Raw genomic sequence first — 19,267 nt, 5'->3', positions numbered from 1 at the left:
CTGAACAAAATCACGTCTAAATACTCAGAGGTAGCGGGGACGGCGTCAGTATATATACTGCGTAGTGTTCCACTTAACCCTGCCTACATGCTGTAACAATGCACAATATTGTACTATGTATGGCCTTGTTTTAAGGATAAAATTTTTCCTCTAAAAATATTTATTTTATTTTTGAATGCCTTATTTTGTTGAGGAAGTTTCAAAAATAATTGTTTTCCGATTTTTTTTCTTTAGAATTAGATGCATCGATTGTAGAACGGAATGTAACAATCGATTTATTGTGCCGATTCATTGAAAAGTTGTATTGCTTGTCAGACACTAATGTTGCTTGTCATAATATTTTTGTGTGGGGGCAACTACTTTCAAAAAATCTAGAATGTGATAGGCCTTTTTGGATAAGAATTCTTTGTGTGTTTTAAGGGGCATGGGTTTGGTAAATTTAGGGATTATTTGTTTGTTTTTGTAATAACTTTTCCAGGTACAGTCTTAATAATGGAGGTAGGTTTAATAATTTTCAAATTTCTGCGTTAAGATAACTATATATTAGTAATGAATTCTCACGATAATTTAGTTATACTAGGCCACTATCTATTTAATATTTTAGAAACTAAAAAACATCAACAGCATGCAAAAAATTAACTAAATTTTTTTATTGAACTCTCTTAAACTTTTTTTTTTGGGAAAAAAAATAGTTCTTGATATAGTACATACATTGTGGTATACAATATACTGATGTAATTGTGAGAAGAACTATACTTTAAATAATGATATAAAATAAGCAACAAAATTACCAATTTTTTTGGCTTTTTAGTGTATCCTGGCTGATCCATAAGTTGTGTTCCTAATAACCAGTACTTGCTATCACACTTATGCTTGCACTACTTCCTACAATTCCTTGCACATTCCTTTAATGGAATACTCATTATTACTTAAGTAATTGTTCGGTATCACATATCCAAATTATCCCTTGATCCTGATGACATTGTCTGATGAGTTATCTTGTGGTACATGATGCTTGCTGTTTCAATTTAGTACTTCAAAAGATCCTGGACATAAAAATACTGCAATACAAACAGTGTTACGAAGTAAAAGAATTTTCGGATTTTTATTTGATCTAATAATACAATCGTTATTCATCGTTACATCACAATTTTTGTTATATTCAGGATCTTTCGATGTACTAAATTAAATCAACAAGCATCATGTTCCTCATGATCAATGTATTCAGGATAATGACATTCAGATCAAGGGATAGACTTGGATACACGATACAAAACTTTTACTATACATTCATACTCTCACTCACTTTATACCTACCCAAAATATAAAGGTTTTTTTTTAAACAAATTTTTAATTATTAATCATTTTAGACAGATTCAAACAATTAATTTAGTGATTTGATCCCTTGGCACTTGTGATTACAGACAAACCGCACAAAAGTAACTAAACAGTAACTTGAAAAAGTGCATGAAGCATGCATTTTATTTACCCTTGCAATTGTGCTTGCACTTGATCATACAAAACAACACTGTGTGATGTCACTTCTGATTGTGAGTGGGCAAGGCTGAATATTTGGCTATTTGGAACTCATCCATTTGTCGGAAATTGTGAGCATTATATTTGCACCTAAAGTCCTGTTCATATGAGCAAAATTTGTGAATTATGTTTGTTATATTTTATATGTCATGCAACAGCATTTAATGTGATGTAGAGTCACGACTTGTCTTCAAACAAAAGATGGAATCCAGTAAATGAAATTTTTGAAATAGTAGTCTTATGCAGTAAATTGGTTGATATGCATTGTGGAATATAGGTGTTATTAAATGATAATAACTTTGGTTTGAACTTTTATTTTAATTCATTCATAATGTAGGTACTTTCTGATTTTTACAAGTATGCTTAGTCTAAATCACCCTTGATTTTTAAGTTGCTGGAATGATTGAACTAAATTACTTAAGATTGGGAAATTGCAGAGGTTCACATTTAATGCAGCAATGATGGGTTTAATGATGTTTGAACTATTAACCTATCTTAGCTGTTTTGGATGAAGCAGAGGAAGCTTGTTCTAATGTACACATCATAAATTGAATTGTAATAGACATTTAGCAATGAGCTTCAGACACATGCTTCTATCTGCATATTTTCATTGCTTTTCTTAAATGATTTACATGTTAATCTCAAGGGCTTTGCTCTCTCAAATTTCAGGATATAGTGCTAATATTGTAACATTATAAGAAAAGATTGGGATCATCTAAGCATCCATAAGTAAAACAATAGACACAATAAAATGTGATGTCTGTTGGTGTTAGGGTTTCATTCATAAAGCAAATTTGTTTCTAATGTAGATTATGTGTGCCAATTTTTTATCTATGCCAATTTTTATGTAGTATTTTAAATTGATAAAATTACACTGTTATTTTTACTCCACTAGGGATTGTATTAGACAAAAGTGCCCATTTAAATTTTAATGTAGATAATGGTAACGTTCACATATACCTTCATTTTTTTATTATTTAGCTAGCTATATGCATGGGACTAATAAATTAGAACCCTCAACTTTTTACTTTATTAAGAATTTTTAATGTTTGTGAAAACCTTGAGTTGTTCAAGAAAATCTGCTTGTTTGAAAGAAAAATCTCAAAAAATATTTTAGAATAGGCTACTGCTAATTGTTCCTTGAGCATCTCGCAAGACTGCATTTTTAAATTATTACGGAATTCAAAAAATTCAATAATGGGGAGGGTATTTAAAAGCCTTCTAAAATGTCACAATTTTTCCTAGAATTGGAAATAAAAAAAAGCTCAATTTTAAGGGACATGAAGTTTTACAAAATTACTTTATTATTAATTTACATGACCTAACCTACAAACTTTAGTTACAATCCTCTAGACCTATCAAAACCTTACCCAGTGAAGAAAACCTAGCCATATATGTATATATTTAAATGATCCTACTGTACCTAAATTGTGGTTCACCCATCCTAACCAACTCTTCACTTTTATTATTATGATCACACTGTTAAAATAAATTATTATGTTTTAATGAATTTAAAATATTTTTAACATAGCTTATTTAATACAACTAACATTGTGCATACACATTGTCTTTTCGAAATAGTAACCTTTTCTCAGAACCACAGACTGATGCCTTGGATGGAGGGGGGGGGGGGGGGAAACACGAAATAGCCTACATTGTTTGTTGTCGGAGTCACTATGAAGGCTTAAGTACACATTAACGTTTTGTCAGGGAAAAATTTGCAATGCACATTCAATTAGGTGAAGTATTAAAATAAACTGGCAATATCACACAAATCCACACAATAAATAATCTGTAAAATCAATTTTAAAAAGCACCATTAAATAATATTTTACATTCACAAGCAAATCATTTTAACTCCTTAAGACTTAATTTTGGGGGGGGGGGGGGGGGGAACTATAAAGCATTAGTTTGATAATTTTTTTTATGAAACCTTTTGTACTATTGATAAATTTTGAGTTAATTGAACCATCTGATCTAAATACTGTAATGAACTCCCTTTTATATAGTTTAGGGTTGGAATTTGAAAAATCGAACTTTAGTGGCTTCCTACCTACATTATGTTTGAAATGTTTCTTTCCTCCAAACTTAAAAGTTTCTGAGACTAATGGTTGTGAGTGGGCATTTAAATGTCTTTTATTCAATCAATTTGTGTTGTATGGATTTTTTGTACATATGTAGATTACGTGTTGAGCGTACATTCATTTTACTATCGTTAACCATTTGTAGGGACTGGTCATCATTCAACTACTGTTAAAAAAATAGTTTGATGTAATTAATTAAATTCAAAAAGCTGGAGGATATTAATTGTCAACTAATCAACATTTTTACATATTTATAAATGCATGTTTTTTTTTTTTCATTTGATGTATTAAGTAACATTAAGACCTAGTAATGCCCAAGAAGTTTTGTGACCGTAGGTAAAGGGTTCCAAGTCAAAAGGGTAAATACAGTAGGCTCTTTAATCTGGCATGTTTGGGACCACGGTTGTGCCTTCAGAAGAAAGCACTTAATTTGAAAACTGATCCACATATCCGAGTGATGTCTGTTTACGAAAAGCATTTAAGAATGCACTGAGGGTGGGTGAAAAGTTCTATGTCTGTATTTTGATTTTAAACTGTATTTTTAGGAGAGTGAAAAGGTCTAAAATGTGTGTTTTCATAATACTTTTAAGGTATGAAACTCCCGGTAGAGATTCTTGAAAACACTCAAGGTACTTATCTTGGATTATGTCTTTACTCTTTATCTTCATTTTTACATTTTGTAATAAATAATGTAATGGTTATCACTCTTATTATAAAGTTGGCTTAAGCACACACCCGGAGCAGCAGCGAATGTCACACTCATAATCCTGTCAACTCTTGTCAACAAACGCCTGAATCCACTCGATAAATTTTGAAGATGAGTTTAAATTTGTGTCAGATTGCAGAATGTGTCAAACCAAAGAATACTGGATTAAAAGCACAGACTGTGATTTATAATATTGTAGTACCTGCGCAATCTTTTGTAGTTAGGTTTATGGTCCTGCATATACTAACCAATCTTCTCTTCTTGCAGGAGTTTGTGGCTGGAATTTTTTGTCGAGGTGACTCTGATGGAAAGAAGCTGGTTTGCGAGAGCTGCAATACTGTGTTAACGTTTTTCAAAAGAAAGGTTTGTAAATTCAATAAGTTTATATTAAAAGACATGTCTGGAACTGGCTGTTGCAGTGTAAAAAGGTCCGAGATTAAATAATATTATGCATGTTGTTTTTCAGTTAGGAATTTTAGTTCTAGTGTAAAATGGAACTACGTTAAAACATTTTTGAGTTTGTAAGCCTGTATTGCACTCATGTACCTTATAAACTTGACGTCAACCGGGCCTGCGCCCCAGAAGCGTGGTCAGCCTCCGCCATCTTTCCCCTCACCCCCCGTCAGACTTCCCGTACTGGCAGCCGCTCCGTCTTGAGTACGTAGTCGGATGGTTGTGTTTGAATAGCGCGCCACGGACGTCTAGAGGGCGCTGTAGCAGCAGTGCACCGCACCCCTTTAACTAGAGATAAACATTGTAATTGTAATTCTTTTTTGCTTATTTTTCCCCAAGTGGCATGTGACGGCAGATCGGCCGGGAGTGTTTTATGTACTTTAAAGTAATTAATATTTAGTTAAGGCATAAACAACGAAAAGATGTACTGAACATGCACGAGGCGAACCGAAGTCCGCCGAAGCCGGACTGGTTATCATTAATAATAAATTGTTGTAATTTTAGTTAATAGTTTTTTTATCATGCATTAGGTGTAATCTAATTATTGTTTCATGTTTTACCTGTAACTTCCTGTGGCACGTAATCGTAAATAGGTATAACGGTAATTGGTTCGGTGTGAAGACGCCATGTTAGGCTAGCAGTGCCCTAAGCTCATCCCAGTCCTTCGCCAGCACCGACAGAGAGCAGACGCATCAGCACCCCGGGGACCTCACCGCTTGCCTGCACTGCTAAGTAATTCTGTTAACTCTTAATCATCTTAAATCTTTCGTTCGTAATTCCTCGGGGCTTCTCTCGGTCGGGGGGACTGTTTAAATAATTGTATGAGTGACCACTATGGTCCTTTTTATGCTAATTACCTAATTGTAGAGTGTGACCACGTGGTCAGGTCACACCACGTGAACCGATTCGTGCAGCAGGAGTTGTGTGATATAATCAAAGGTGCAGGCGAAGTAGCAACTAATAAACCAGGGCATGCAATTTTATTTGTATTTGTTTATTTCAACATCCTGAGTGTGACGGCGTGTGGGATGCCGTTAGAGCCCACTGCATAGGTGAAGAGCGTACCAGATGCTGAGAGCGGAGCAGTGGCGAGTACTAGGATTGGCTTTAGGGGGCTTAAAATTACGCCTCACATGGGCGACGTCACGGCCCTGAAAAAGAGTCTCTCCCGGATCCGTGTCCCTTGCACGGTGGCCCCCACAAATTAATCTCAGTACATGTATCGACGCGAACCCCCTCTTAGCATAAGGACAGTTAGGTCGCAGCCATGTCAAGCTGTGCTACTTGTCTATCCATTTGTACAGAGAATTTTTTTCTTCAATGGGTTTCGACATTTTATCATTTAATTACGTCATATAATTTTTTTTTTTGTCAAGAAACATTCAAAATCTCAGAAAACGTTTTACCAAAGATGGTACTTAATAAAAGATTTTTATATTTTAAAGTATTTAATTTTATTTTTACTATCAGGTTTGTGTTTAAATTTATTTATGTAATTATTACTAAACAAATTAAAAATATGAATTACATGTATGTTGTTTTTATAAATTTTCAAAGAGATACCTCACAATAGTAATTAATCATGGCTTTAAGTGCCTATCAAAAAAAGGATCTTTAGTGATCAGAATTGAGCATTGCTTGGAGTGGAGTGCTCTGATATAACGTACCAGCTCATTTGCAATATCTGCCACGATTGTGAAAGTTCTGAATTTTAATCTGCCAGGAATCAAACCCTGATCACTTTAGTGGGAGATGAGTGATCTAACCATTCAAATACTGTAGTCCCTAGAACTTATTTAGAAATCATGTGAATATCAGCATAACACGTGCGCTATTGCTGCTTTTTCACTGTCTGACATACAGTAATAAACCAACAATGGCATATGTCCCTGAAAGTGATAAAATTAACCTTCCCCCATTGCGAGAATCAATTCAAAGAACATGTAGATAACTGCATTGGTGCGTGTGGTTGTTCCAGAGGGTGTGCTGCGTCTGCCAGCAACACTTCTGCCGGGACTGCCTCTCCTCGAACGGCAGTGGAAACGGCAACAACGGCAGCACGACGTCGCTGATCGGTCGCCTGGCGGACAAGAAGCTGAAGTGTGCAACGTGCATGGTCATGACTGCCCGGCCGCTGGACAGGGAGCAGCTCATGCAGCAGCGCATCAGGGACTTGAGACGATACCTGAGCTCCCTGAATGTCTCCACGACTGGTTGCGTGGGTGAGCGCCTGCTTTCTTACTTTTGCCGAGTTAAAACTGGGAGCAGCATCAAAGTGTTTCAAAATCTTATTAATAAAAATTAACTTAACTTGAAAAATCCACATAACACCCAAATCACTGTTCCAACAACGGGGTGTTCTCGAAAACAAATTGTTAAAAGGTCTTGAACAAAGTTTATGGAAGGTATACAATGAGTTGGCTGGCTTATATAAATTACCATAAGAACTTACAAAAGCTTTAATAAAATAAAAACACCTTGTAAGCATGCATGCCTACTAAAAAGCTATAAATAAGAATTATTCATCAAATATGTACTAAAAGATTTCTTAGTACTAATTTCTCAATTTGACTGACACAGTCAAGATGCACTTATTGTAATAACAAGAAGCATGTCTTAAACAGTACTACTCACTATAATATATAGGCAAATTTGCCAAAGTCAGTAATGTAAAAACATGCTACTATAGCCCGTCCCACTCTTAGATTGCAGTACACGGCTTATGGCGCGCGCTGTTGCCAAATCTCTAACACATTACGAATTTCAGGAGATGCGTGTATTTGTAATTTGGATCGAACAAGAAGCATTTTAAGAAATCATATCGTAATTTATAATATTTTATACTATTACACATATAAATTTGTAATAATGCCACTTTTATGTAAATTTCAAATAAAAACTACCTATTGTAGACAAAAATTTCTTATAGTTCTCTTTTCTGTTCTAAAAATCCCATATATATATATATATATATCACATTTTCATGGGCCCGATAAATGCCGTATTTTTGGACAAGTCATGTCCAAAATGATAAATAAAATACAGTAATGGAAATTCTCGGTCGAGTAAGTTATGGGAAGAATCCGAACAATTGGTTCGAAATGGGGAAGATTTTTTGAAAAACAGAAAAATCGCAACAACTCCCATAGTATGAATAATATCGAATCCGTTTTAACGTATGATAACTCGGATTACCTAATGCCGAAAAATGTTTTCTAAATACATTTTTGATACGACCAGCCATAACTGCATGGGTTCGAAAAAAATTTTCACCGGACAAAAAAAAAACGTAACTGCCTTAGTAGACACCTTATCAAATCTGTTTAAATTGTTTGTAATAATATCATAGTTATTTTCCAAAACTTTGTCTAAAACAATGTTTGATAAGATGCTTGGTGTTGAGAAGGATAGAAAAGTAATTCAAAATTTTGTACCATGGTTGCTATTGAATTCCTTCGTATTTATTTCATACATTTTACATATTATGTTCAAGAATCGATTATAATATTTTTTGTTGACTAAGGAAGCCATGTATTTGAAATTGCTTGTAGGACAGAACCCCACTTATCTAAACACACGACCCTGTTTCCTCTTACGACGGCAGCGCGCGCTCTTGTACTGATAAGACACATCTTTAACAGCTATTTTCACGGAAACTGTAGAAGCAATTGAGATGGGGCTGCTTTTAAAAACTAATTCAATTCATTGTGAACATTTTTCTCGCTTTCGTCCCCCATATATCTTTAATAGAAAAAGTTTTTTCCGCGGGTCAACTTTTTGATGTTTCAGTTTGTGAGAAAATGCATTTCAATATATTAAAAAAATTATTTAAGTGAAACCTGTACAGTTTTTGTCTTAACATTTGTTCGGTGGCGTCCTAAGGCATTAATTTACTAATAAAAAAAATCTGAATGAAATACACATGTAAGTTTTCTTTTTTTGATGTGAAACATATCGGAATACTTCAAAACAGTTTGCAGCGAATAAGTTATGTTTTTTAATTTTTTCGGACACTTAAAATATTGTTAAGTATTCAAAATAAGCATTGCCTGATGCGTATTTTGATTCTATACAATATGAAAAAAAGCTTGGTCCAAAAATTAAAATTTTAAATTTTGTTTGATATTTGGCAACAACGCACGAAGAAACAAGGACAGTGCTAACGGCAATCGGCGTGTGTTAGAGAGAGAGAGAATGCGCCCATTTACTTCCACACTGCAATCTAAGAGTGGGATGCTCTATAGTTAAAGAGATGCAAGATCAAACAAAATAATATTAATTTTTTACCCATCTGTTTAGTTCATATATTTTGGTACAAAGTGCATGCTAAATAAATTACTTCCAATTGACTAACCATCATAAAATATGAAATTTTTGCTATTTGAGTAAGTTTTGTTAAATGGCTGATGTTTTCATATTTTTAGTTACATTTGGGTGCTAATATGTGGGAAGTTCCACGAGTAACGGAATTATAGTTTTGAATTATCTTTACATTGTAAACACTGATTTGAACCACTAGAAAATTAAAGTGAGGATAGTTACTTACTAGTTTCTAAACAGAAGTGGAAAACTTAATTTTTAAGCATTTTGCAATTTATTAGTTATTAGCAGAACTGTGGCTATGTACAAAACAGTTGCAGGTAACGAAATGACATCATTTTGGACATGTGTTTTGTTCTTCCTTACAATACAATAATAATTCAGCTCACTAACTGGATACAAACTCATACAAAAATTAAATAATAGAAAGAAAAGAAAGAGGAACGAAATTACTCATTCATTAAATTTTTCACACCCTTATTGACAGTATACAAAAACTAAACAAAACAGTAACGGAATGACAACTTCATTCTGTTGAAGTGACAGGGCAAGCAAAATGGTATTTATTCCTCTGATCGATAGTAGGTGACAGAAGTTTTATAACAATTTGGTCTGCTTCTACCCAACATTTATCTTTGTTAGCTGGAAATGCAAAGATGTTCCCGAATTCATCACTTTTTCTTAGAAATGAGATTTCATATGTTTCTGTATCAGTATCAGTAACCTGGCCCACAAAAAAACTAGTGCTTCTTTTTCCAGCATAGGATACCAAAGCAAAATCTCCTTGAAATAGCTCTGGATGTTTTTCAGGTTCCTGCTCAATATTCCTATTTGTTAAAGATTGCTTTTTGAAATGATGAATCAATTTCTGGGATGATAATGAATAGTGCCAATATGCAATTATGTATGGAGCAATTGGTATCACAGCATGGATATTTTTGGTCTGTCCAACTGGAATTATTTCAGTCCACATATCATCCAAGTCATCCTTTTGCTCAGATATTTGAAGGCTAGAAACATACAAAATATGTATTCCATGGCATCGTTCATGTGCAATGGTTGCAAAGTACTCTGCATGCTTGACTGCATGTTGACCAGCTTTGCACGTTTGCCATGGGAGGTGGCATAGAAGTGCCAAGAGACTGTTACCCCATAGCGTTCTTTAAAAATGTCAAATTGCAAAATAGGAAACGCTGCTTAAATTAACTGGCAGCTTCATCACTCATGAATGTTACAGTTTCTACACATGGGTTAGCAGAAATAATGTACATACTTCATTATTTCATCTAAGAAAGCATGCACAGAATAATTACAGTGATCAAGGTCATCACTAACAACAACAATGGAGTATTCACTATTTTCTGAGTTCCAAACATATGCTGTAAAGATTGTGATTTGTGTTGTTGACCAATGAGCACTCTGAACTTTATTCTGCTGCTGAACAGTAGTGTGTGTCCCTGCTCACTAGCCCTAATTCATTCATTTGTTCATTATCTCATATAATTCATTGTTGTTAGACCTTTTAAGATGACAGTCTTGTTGGGTGGTACTTGAATGCTCAGTCACGTTCGAATGGTTTGCAGAGAAGAAAGAGCTGGTGGACTTGCTGATACGACACGTGGCCCTGACGAGCTACAGGGAGTCTGCGCAGCACAGGCCCCAGCCCCAGCCACAGCCACAGCCCCAGCCCCAGCCCCAGCCCCAGCCCCAGCCCCAGCAGGCTCCCGCCTCCAACTACACCCCCTCGCCAGCCCCCCCGCCCAGCGTCGCTCCAGAGCCGGAGCCAGAGTACGACGTGTCCTCCCCGCCGGACTCCGAGGCGGATGGCTTCGTCAGCAGGAGGAACCCCGAGTCTGTGGACATCGTGGAGGTGCCCGAGGGCTCCAGCGACGGGACGCTGTCTGACTCTGGGGTCGAGCCCCTGGTGACGGAGGAGGAGGAGGACGATGCTGGTGAAGTTCGCACCAGTCAGATATTTGTGGTTGTGGAGGAACCGGGCCGGACGCCGGACAACATGTCCATCGAGGAAGAGGAGGGCTTCACAGAACCACCTCAGGATGGGGGAGAGTACGTGGAAGTACCGATGCAGGTTGGTTATTGTGGAAGCTGGAAAAGGTGTAGCTGATTAGTTTTTAATACATTAAGTGGCAGCTGTGCTCAGTTAACTCAGTGGAAAATTATGAAGATGATAAGAATGAAATTGGTGTCAGTGTCACTTGTACAGCCACCACTCACAAGCTCGCTTTGGAAACATGCATTTGCTTGTTTTTTCATTAAAAATACTAGCAGTGTTTGGATAATGGCTTAAACATTTGAATTATGTGAGGCAGAAACCGTTTCAATGACGTATGGAATACAATGTGAGTGCGGGTAGCAGATGTCAAAATATTTGCTGGTTTTAATAATTTAAGGCACAGTTCATTGTAAGGTTCTGTTGAAAACTGTGTACAATTCTGGTTAGATAGAACCTATAGATTATTTTATCTCAAGGTGCCAAAAGCATTTTGTAGCAAAAAAGCAGGTTCGTTTAGAATTAAAAACGATATTACAATTATAAAATATTTGATAACTGTTTGAACATATATTCTTATGTAAAATCTCAGATGTTGATGGTTTTCTAAAAAAATATGTAAATGTTTCATCAGAGAGATTGTTAAACTGATTTTATAGTTCAATTGCTGCTCACGCTAAATAGCCTAGTCTGGTGGTAGCTGATAGGGGCTGAAGATTTTCTGAAGTTTGTTGTATTTATGCAGGCTGTAATGACAGATTGTGTTCCGATACATATTTTGATCCAGAAACTCGTTACAGATTAAAAAAATACATTACACCACAGCATTTTAGAACCAAACTCATAAATGTGTCCACATGTCTTATTATTATTATTATTATTGTAATTATTTTCAGCGTAACGCAGTGTCTCTGAATGACATCAGCTCCCTCTCGGAGCTCGAGAACATGCCCGTGAAGAGCCTGAAGGAGCTGCTGCTTCGCAACAGAGTCGACTTCCGCGGCTGCTGCGAGAAGGCAGAGCTGTTGGAGAGAGCTTCCAGACTGTGGAATGACAACGCAAAAGCAAGAGAGAGTGAGTGTTGAATCAGTTGTTCATACAATTATACCATTTTACCATTGCAATAAAAAGGCATAATTTTTTTCTGACAGTCCGACATTCAACGGTCTGAAATGCCAGATGGTCTGGCACCTTGCCACTTGCACTAAGCCAACAAGAATTAAAAATGTATAATTTTCAGCTTAGGTCGAAATACACTTTTACATTGTTCACATAAGTAGTTGTCGGATGCGCTAGGCACGGCCCGGGTTTAGTTGGGAGCGTATTGCAAGGTTCGAGATCACTTGGAAGTTTACATACAAATCTTTAAATAGTTAAATAAAAATCTATGTTTGGAGTGTAAGTTTATTGTTATTCCTGCTAAACAATATTTACCTCTAAACACCATCTTAGACATATTTGCTCTAAAACTCAGTGTTTAGCGATCATGAATGATACAGCCTAATAATCCAGCATTTTGGGTCATACGTAGGAATGGTGATTTTTCATTTTCGCGAAATAGATGCGAAAATATGCTAGATTATATTTTTTCCGCTATAAAATGCGAAATCTAGACTATTCCGAGATAAATGTGGAATCGAGGTAAAAAAATGTAGATTCGTCTTCACTCTACACAATTTATTTACCGATTGTATTTCGTTTCAGTTCAGTATCAAAGAAACCATCATTTTATGGCGTATTCAGCACAAGTATCTTATTGTCACGTCATTCACAACAACTATTGTTCGTAAATATTGAATGAAGAATGGCCATCCGTGCCTCGCAATTGTAAACAAAGCAAAGAACAACTAGCTGGAAGATTGTCCGTCATCTTGCAGAGTACAAGTTTTTAGGCCACCATATTGCGACATTTCTGCTTCGCCGCGCTAACAATTGTAAGTCCCATTTTCTGGCTGTGTTTCACGTAAAAGCAGTTCTTGTGTAGTCTGTGGAAGGTGGTGTGTTTACAAATACGTGCATACTCGTGAATGTGTTGTATACGGTTATTTCTCGTAAAAATGGGACGAAACCAGTGGTGCACCGATGCGGATACCGATGAATCATAATCGGCGATTATGGGTACTTACCGATTAATCGTAATCGGCGATTATCTTAATGATTACTTTGCCGATTATCTACGTCCCGGCGTAATTAAGTAGGTTTTTACCTTGTAATATTTTATTACACATTTTAGGGCGAAATACGGTAATATTTGTATATATTACAAAATTCATCTAACTACGTCATATCAAGATTACAGATATTTCGTTAAGTTTAATAAATCTCATTGCCTCTAACAACAAAAAATACATTTTTCCTACACGTTTATTTACGTTTCGTCTTTTGTTCTGTCTTTTGTTTAGTGGCCTTGTACATTACCTATAGCCAGAGACGTAAAATAGATGGCACGCAATCAAAATACCACAAGCAGTTGCAGTGGATTCTATGAGAATCGATCTTTTCGAGTCGTAGTAGCGTTCAAAATCGTGGTCCCGATACCTTTCAGAGTTTATCACTGTGTTTTACAAACTCGTTATGGGCGTCTTTGGTAACATTATCCGTTGTGTTATTTGTATGTGACGTGAAAAGTGAAAAAGTATTTATAATTTTATATATTCAGTCAACATTAATAAAATCACATGTGCTAGAATTGGTTTTGAGTCATTTTTATATAATTATAGTGAGATGGCGACTAGGGAGGAAAAAAGTGAAGTGTGGAAACATTTTTCTATAAACTCAAGTGAACAAAATATAGCAACATGTTTACATTGTTAAACGGTAATTTCTCGATGCAACCTTAAGTGATAGTCGATAATAATGCTAGTTTTCCGCAACAAAAACTTACCCATTATAAATTACAATTATTAGACTGTAGTTGAAGTTGTTTACAATAACAAATATAAATAGAAGTTAATTTAATTTACACTTTGCAATGACTTAATAGTGTATTTTATATATTTTTATAATGTTATTATAACTGTATTCTCAATTTTACCTACTCTTGTAATTAAATTCACATGGGAATAAAAATTTTTGTGTGCATTATTACTAGGGACCCCAGAAAATGGTAAATAAAACTGGCTCATTTCGGTGCAAAAAAATGACAAAAGCGGTGCAAAAAATTGGTGTAAAAATAAGCAAGCGGTGCAAAAAATTGGTGTAAAAATAAGCAATCGGTAGAGACCCCAAAAATTGTGAAAATATTATGCCATTGGCGGTGTAAAAAAAACTTCATAGCGGATAGGCACTACAAAGTAGCAGACTCTGCCTTACATCGGCCCACTTTGTCTTTCGTTTCATCACACAAGAATACAATCTGTTTGTCTTCTACACCGTGCCTTACTGCTTCCTTATTTGCCTGGCCAATTTTTGGGACATAAGTTTCTCCAAGAGTTTTGGCTGATGGCAAATCCCCTGCACCTAAAATGTATACATAACTTACCATATATTTATAAATAGGAAGTATTTATAAGATTATCACTGAAAATATTAATGGGCTAATTTACTCAAAACAATTCTAAGCCAAACCTAACCTAACCTTTTCAAGATTACTGCTGGATTACAGAGTCAAACCATCAATCAATCAGTCAAAAATATCTTGTGGTGTGCTCACCATTTCACAATGCAATCCATCCTATTTATGTGTTTGTTAATCTGAGGTACTTGCATATTTATTTGAAGTAAAGGTAAGTTGGGCCTAAAGGTAAGTTAATCGATAATATTGTAGGCCTACATATGCTTATGAACTTTTATTAGAGGGGGAAAACATTTCTAAATAAATAAGACTAACCTTCTTCAACATGGGTGTTAAACCATTCCCTCATAGCTGGATGATCAGCTTTTTCCAAAGGAATGTTAACTTACAGCATCATATTAACAAAATCAGAAACAAATTCTTGTTTTCTGCACTTTCAAGCTTGTTTGCTTTATTCACGCTGTCGCCTATTGAGATTAGTTTAGACACGGTAGAATTTGCTTGACAAAATAATTGTCTTTTCTGTTTTGTTTTGTGTGTCATTTGCCACATGCTTTTTGCACGTTTTTTTGTGTGTCCAATCAACCCGCACGTTGCAGAACTTGCACATCATAATATTGTCCCGCTGATCAAAAATATAAAATCCATCCGATTTGATCTCTCCTTCGCGATGAAACATTGTCGAAGTTTTCGGTATCTTAATCATAAATTCAATTTTATCACAAAACTTACAAAATGTGGGCGGTATTTGTAAACACTCATAGATATGTGCACGCAAAAATGACTGCCATCTTAGCTCCATGCGATAAATTGGGTTAGAAAAATCGACACCAGTGCGCCTTGCGGCAGAAACAACCATTATTCAAAACACGAAAACTGTGGTTAATTTTGTTATGTTGGTAGTACGCACATATCGATTGTTGACATTTGTTACATTTTGTTTTCATTTGCGATGGCAATATTTACTGCTTGTAAACAGAGTAATAGAAATACGTGAATTTCAGTAACGTGTCAAAACGAAGATAATATCACGGCAATAGTCTTTTAGTCTATTTTTATTTCACGTCTATGTTTATGATGGCGTAAATAAATAGAACTTGCGACATAAGGGCATTATTTTGTGCGAAAAAGCGTGAATTTTGCGCGAAAATTCGTGAATTTCGCGACTATGTCGAAATCAAAGGAAAGTCGCAAAATTCGTTTAAAGTATCAAATTTTCGCGTTATTTCGTGAATTTCGCGCTTTACCATTTTTCGGGGTCTCTAATTATTACACTTAAAAAAATTTGTTCATTATAATCGGTAACTGAATCGGTATCTGCCGATTATTGCTCTCATAATCGGTAATCGAATCGGTAATCGGTAAAGTCATATCGGTGCACCACTAGACGAAACGTAATTTCCATTCGCGATCGCATAAATGAATACAAAAGTGAACAGTCCTACGAAAGTGATACGAATATTTTAATGTACAATTTATGTAATCGCCGTCTGGAGTGAAGAAAAAAAAGATGTACTTGAAAAGCACATTAAATCTGAGGGACATCAGGCTGCAAAAAAAAAATTCACAGAGAAATCGGATGAAGAAAAAAAGTCGGTAAAACGGCAAGCAATGGTTTCTGGCATGATCAAAAACCAAAAGAAGGCAAAAATTGGAAAAAAAAATTTTTAAAAAATGAGTTTCAATAACATTATTTGTGCACTCTACATCAACTATGGCCATAAACACGGCTAAAAAATATTTATTGCAATTTTAAGTATTCACTTTATTGCACTCATAAGTGCTAAAAAGTTATTTGGAAACCTGCCAAGATAGGCTATCTTTGTAGTTGTGCTAGATCTTTATTTCTGTGGTTGTTAATAATTAATGTGTATTATTTAATGCTTTTTAAAAATATACTTTTCTTCGGTAAAGTAAAATGAGAGAATTGGCTAAATCTTGTTTTTAAAAATGCTACAAAATGCTAAATTTCAAATTCAAAATGCCAAATGTTATTATTTTAAATGCTATAAATAGGGGTATGCAAAATTCGCATTTGCGATAAAACAATTTTTTACGCGAATTTTGACATTTTAAAGCGAATAATCACGAATTTGCAATAAAATCATTTTTACGCGAATTTTAACAGTTTAAAATGAATAAACCCGATACCCACATTATAGGATACTATTTTTACGTGAATCTTAACGTTTGAAAACAAATAAACCTGATATCCATAAATATTTGATTAAACTATGCTAAAAATATGTACTTCTGACGAAGTCCGTAACGTAGGCCTAACCTGGTGCAGAATTAGTAAATCAACACGGCCGCCATAATTCAACTAGAGTACGATGCGCTGCTTCCTCTCATACGCGAACATGTGACAATGTTTTTAGTATTTATGGTAAGAAAAACTGTGAAAAAATGTATAAAGGGGAAATTGAATGTTTTGAATAACTTGAACGATGTAAGCAAAGACGTGAGTATAGTTTGATACACTTGTACACAAAACATCAAACAAATACGCAGTAGCTACACAACACGTTACTCGCAGAGCTCACACAATGATGCAATCAGCAGCAGCAGTGCAGCTGGCTGCTGGCAGCCGGTAGGCTGCGCGCGCAGTCACGCTCACGCACACTCACACAAAGTCACAACAAAACAAAGCTGTTTACGGCAATGCCCGCGCGTGGTTGAATACGACAAACTTGTAACGGTATGAATTGAACTTGCGTGGCGTGGTAGTTGTGCTCTAATACTTACGTGGCATAGGCCTACATACTTATCCGAAGTAATAAATATTTTTAACAAAAATGCGTTAATTTACCGTAATTACTGTTGTTGACAAAAATGCCGAAACCTGCTACAGTAAGTATTTAAATAAGAATTGAGAAATTATTTCATACTTATCCAAATACTGGACATTTAATTTCAATTATACTTTTTTAATATCATCTTTTTTAATATTAAGTAGTTAGTATTTGGTGTGTATTAAGTGTTAAATCAATTTTCATGACACTTGAGATATGAAATTGGTATTACTGTTATCCATTTTGGTAGTCAAAATAACCTCCCTTTCAGAGAAAAATAACACCGATTTTACAGAAAAATAACCTCGAATTCTGTGAACAAATAAACATGAAAAGTGCATACCCCTAGCTATAAATCAACATCTCTAGTCATACGGCTCCTGCAAAATCCTGAATATACCAAATTATCGAAGTATACTGTAAGCTTTTTTTGGTTAAATTATAAAAAAAATCTGTTGACTGATATTTTTCATTAGATATTATTTTCATTATATATAAAAGTAGTTAGTGTTGGCAGGTTTTATCTTTTTTTTGTTACTTTATTGGTTTATTTCAGTTGGCAGATTTCCTTTGAATATAAGTTATATTTTTAGTAGTTATTTGCAAGAAAGTAGGAGGATTTATGTTTTTACATGCTTTATATTAGCTTCACCTGTATGTTTGTCTGTCCGTCTGTAACTCTTTCGACTAAGAGTGAGTGGCTCATCACTGTAAAATGTCCCACCAATTTCATTACGTTCGTTAGCCGAGCGGTCTGAGGCGCGCGACTTCTGTGACGTCAGTTTACGGATACAAATATCGTGGGTTCTACTCCCGGCCACGCTGGAAAAAAAAATGTTTTTTTTTTTCCCCCCCGGTAAATTTTAAGATTATATCCATACATCTAACTGTAAATGATTCGGAGAGACTTTACCATTTCTTTGTGACGTTGCAACTCCAAATAGTTATCTCAGATGGTAATAGGTAGTGTCGGTAACTCATTTCCCTATGATAATTATACATAAATATAATTTAAAAAACTAAAAAAACATGCTTTTAAAGAATATCAAACTAAAAAGTTAAAAATAAATATAGTTTAAAAAACTAAAAAACATGCTTTTAAAGAATATCAAACTAAAAAGTTAAAAATAAATATAGTTTAAAAAACTAAAGAAACATGCTTTTAAAGATTATCAAACTAAAAAGTAAAAAATAATTTTAAAATTTAATTTATGACAATAGTATATAAGCAATACTAGTATAAATGAGAAAAAAGCATGGGGCGCTTAATATACAAAAAATATGGCACAAAGCGCCTCAAGCTTTTTTCTCATTTATACTAGTATTGCTTATATACTATTGTCATAAATTAAATTTTAAAATTATTTTTTACTTTTTAGTTTGATAATCTTTAAAAGCATGTTTCTTTAGTTTTTTAAACTATATTTATTTTTAACTTTTTAGTTTGATATTCTTTAAAAGCATGTTTTTTAGTTTTTTAAACTATATTTATTAAATATTGGTACTACCTGATTCTTGCAGAATTTTTAAACATAAACCTGCCTTAATGTAAAGAAAGTTCAAGTCCTAGGTGCATCTTCAAAGCTAGATGTAAATGGTTTTCATCAGGTTGGCTGAATTAAACCACATTGGTTAATTCTTAATTACATTCTAATAACAATAATTTGCTCATTAATGTTACTTGTGATTAAAGGAACAAAACATTATACGTATACTAATCAGTAATCAAGATCTTATTTAAATTATCTGAATAATAATTTGTAAATTATACCCAGTTAAATGCTCCTCTAAAATTATATTAATTAGTGAATTGTAGTCAGGGTGTAAAAAAGAGGAAATATATACATTTAC

At 34.6% G+C, this 19,267-nt stretch overlaps 1 protein-coding gene across 2 annotated transcripts in view; it reads left to right on the top strand.

Moving 5' to 3' along the window:
• Nucleotides 1–280: 280 nt before the first annotated feature.
• LOC134534023 (E3 ubiquitin-protein ligase rififylin-like) overlaps nt 281–19,267 on the top strand; it is a 33,428-nt gene continuing 14,441 nt past the window's right edge. The window contains exons 1-5 of one of the 2 annotated variants that reach the window (XM_063371963.1): nt 281–498; nt 4,594–4,689; nt 6,758–7,001; nt 10,683–11,188; nt 12,007–12,184. In XM_063371963.1, the coding sequence (XP_063228033.1) occupies nt 493–498; nt 4,594–4,689; nt 6,758–7,001; nt 10,683–11,188; nt 12,007–12,184 (1,030 nt within the window). In that variant the 5' untranslated portion in view covers nt 281–492. The remainder of the gene's footprint in view (nt 499–4,593; nt 4,690–6,757; nt 7,002–10,682; nt 11,189–12,006; nt 12,185–19,267) is intronic. The other variant, XM_063371953.1, reaches the window with a different exon arrangement.

The sequence above is a fragment of the Bacillus rossius genome, chromosome 1, assembly GCF_032445375.1.
Source record: "Bacillus rossius redtenbacheri isolate Brsri chromosome 1, Brsri_v3, whole genome shotgun sequence".
Classification (NCBI taxonomy): domain Eukaryota; kingdom Metazoa; phylum Arthropoda; class Insecta; order Phasmatodea; family Bacillidae; genus Bacillus; species Bacillus rossius.
The sequence above is the reverse complement of the archived record's forward strand: the minus strand, read 5'-3'. Positions and strand labels throughout refer to the sequence as shown.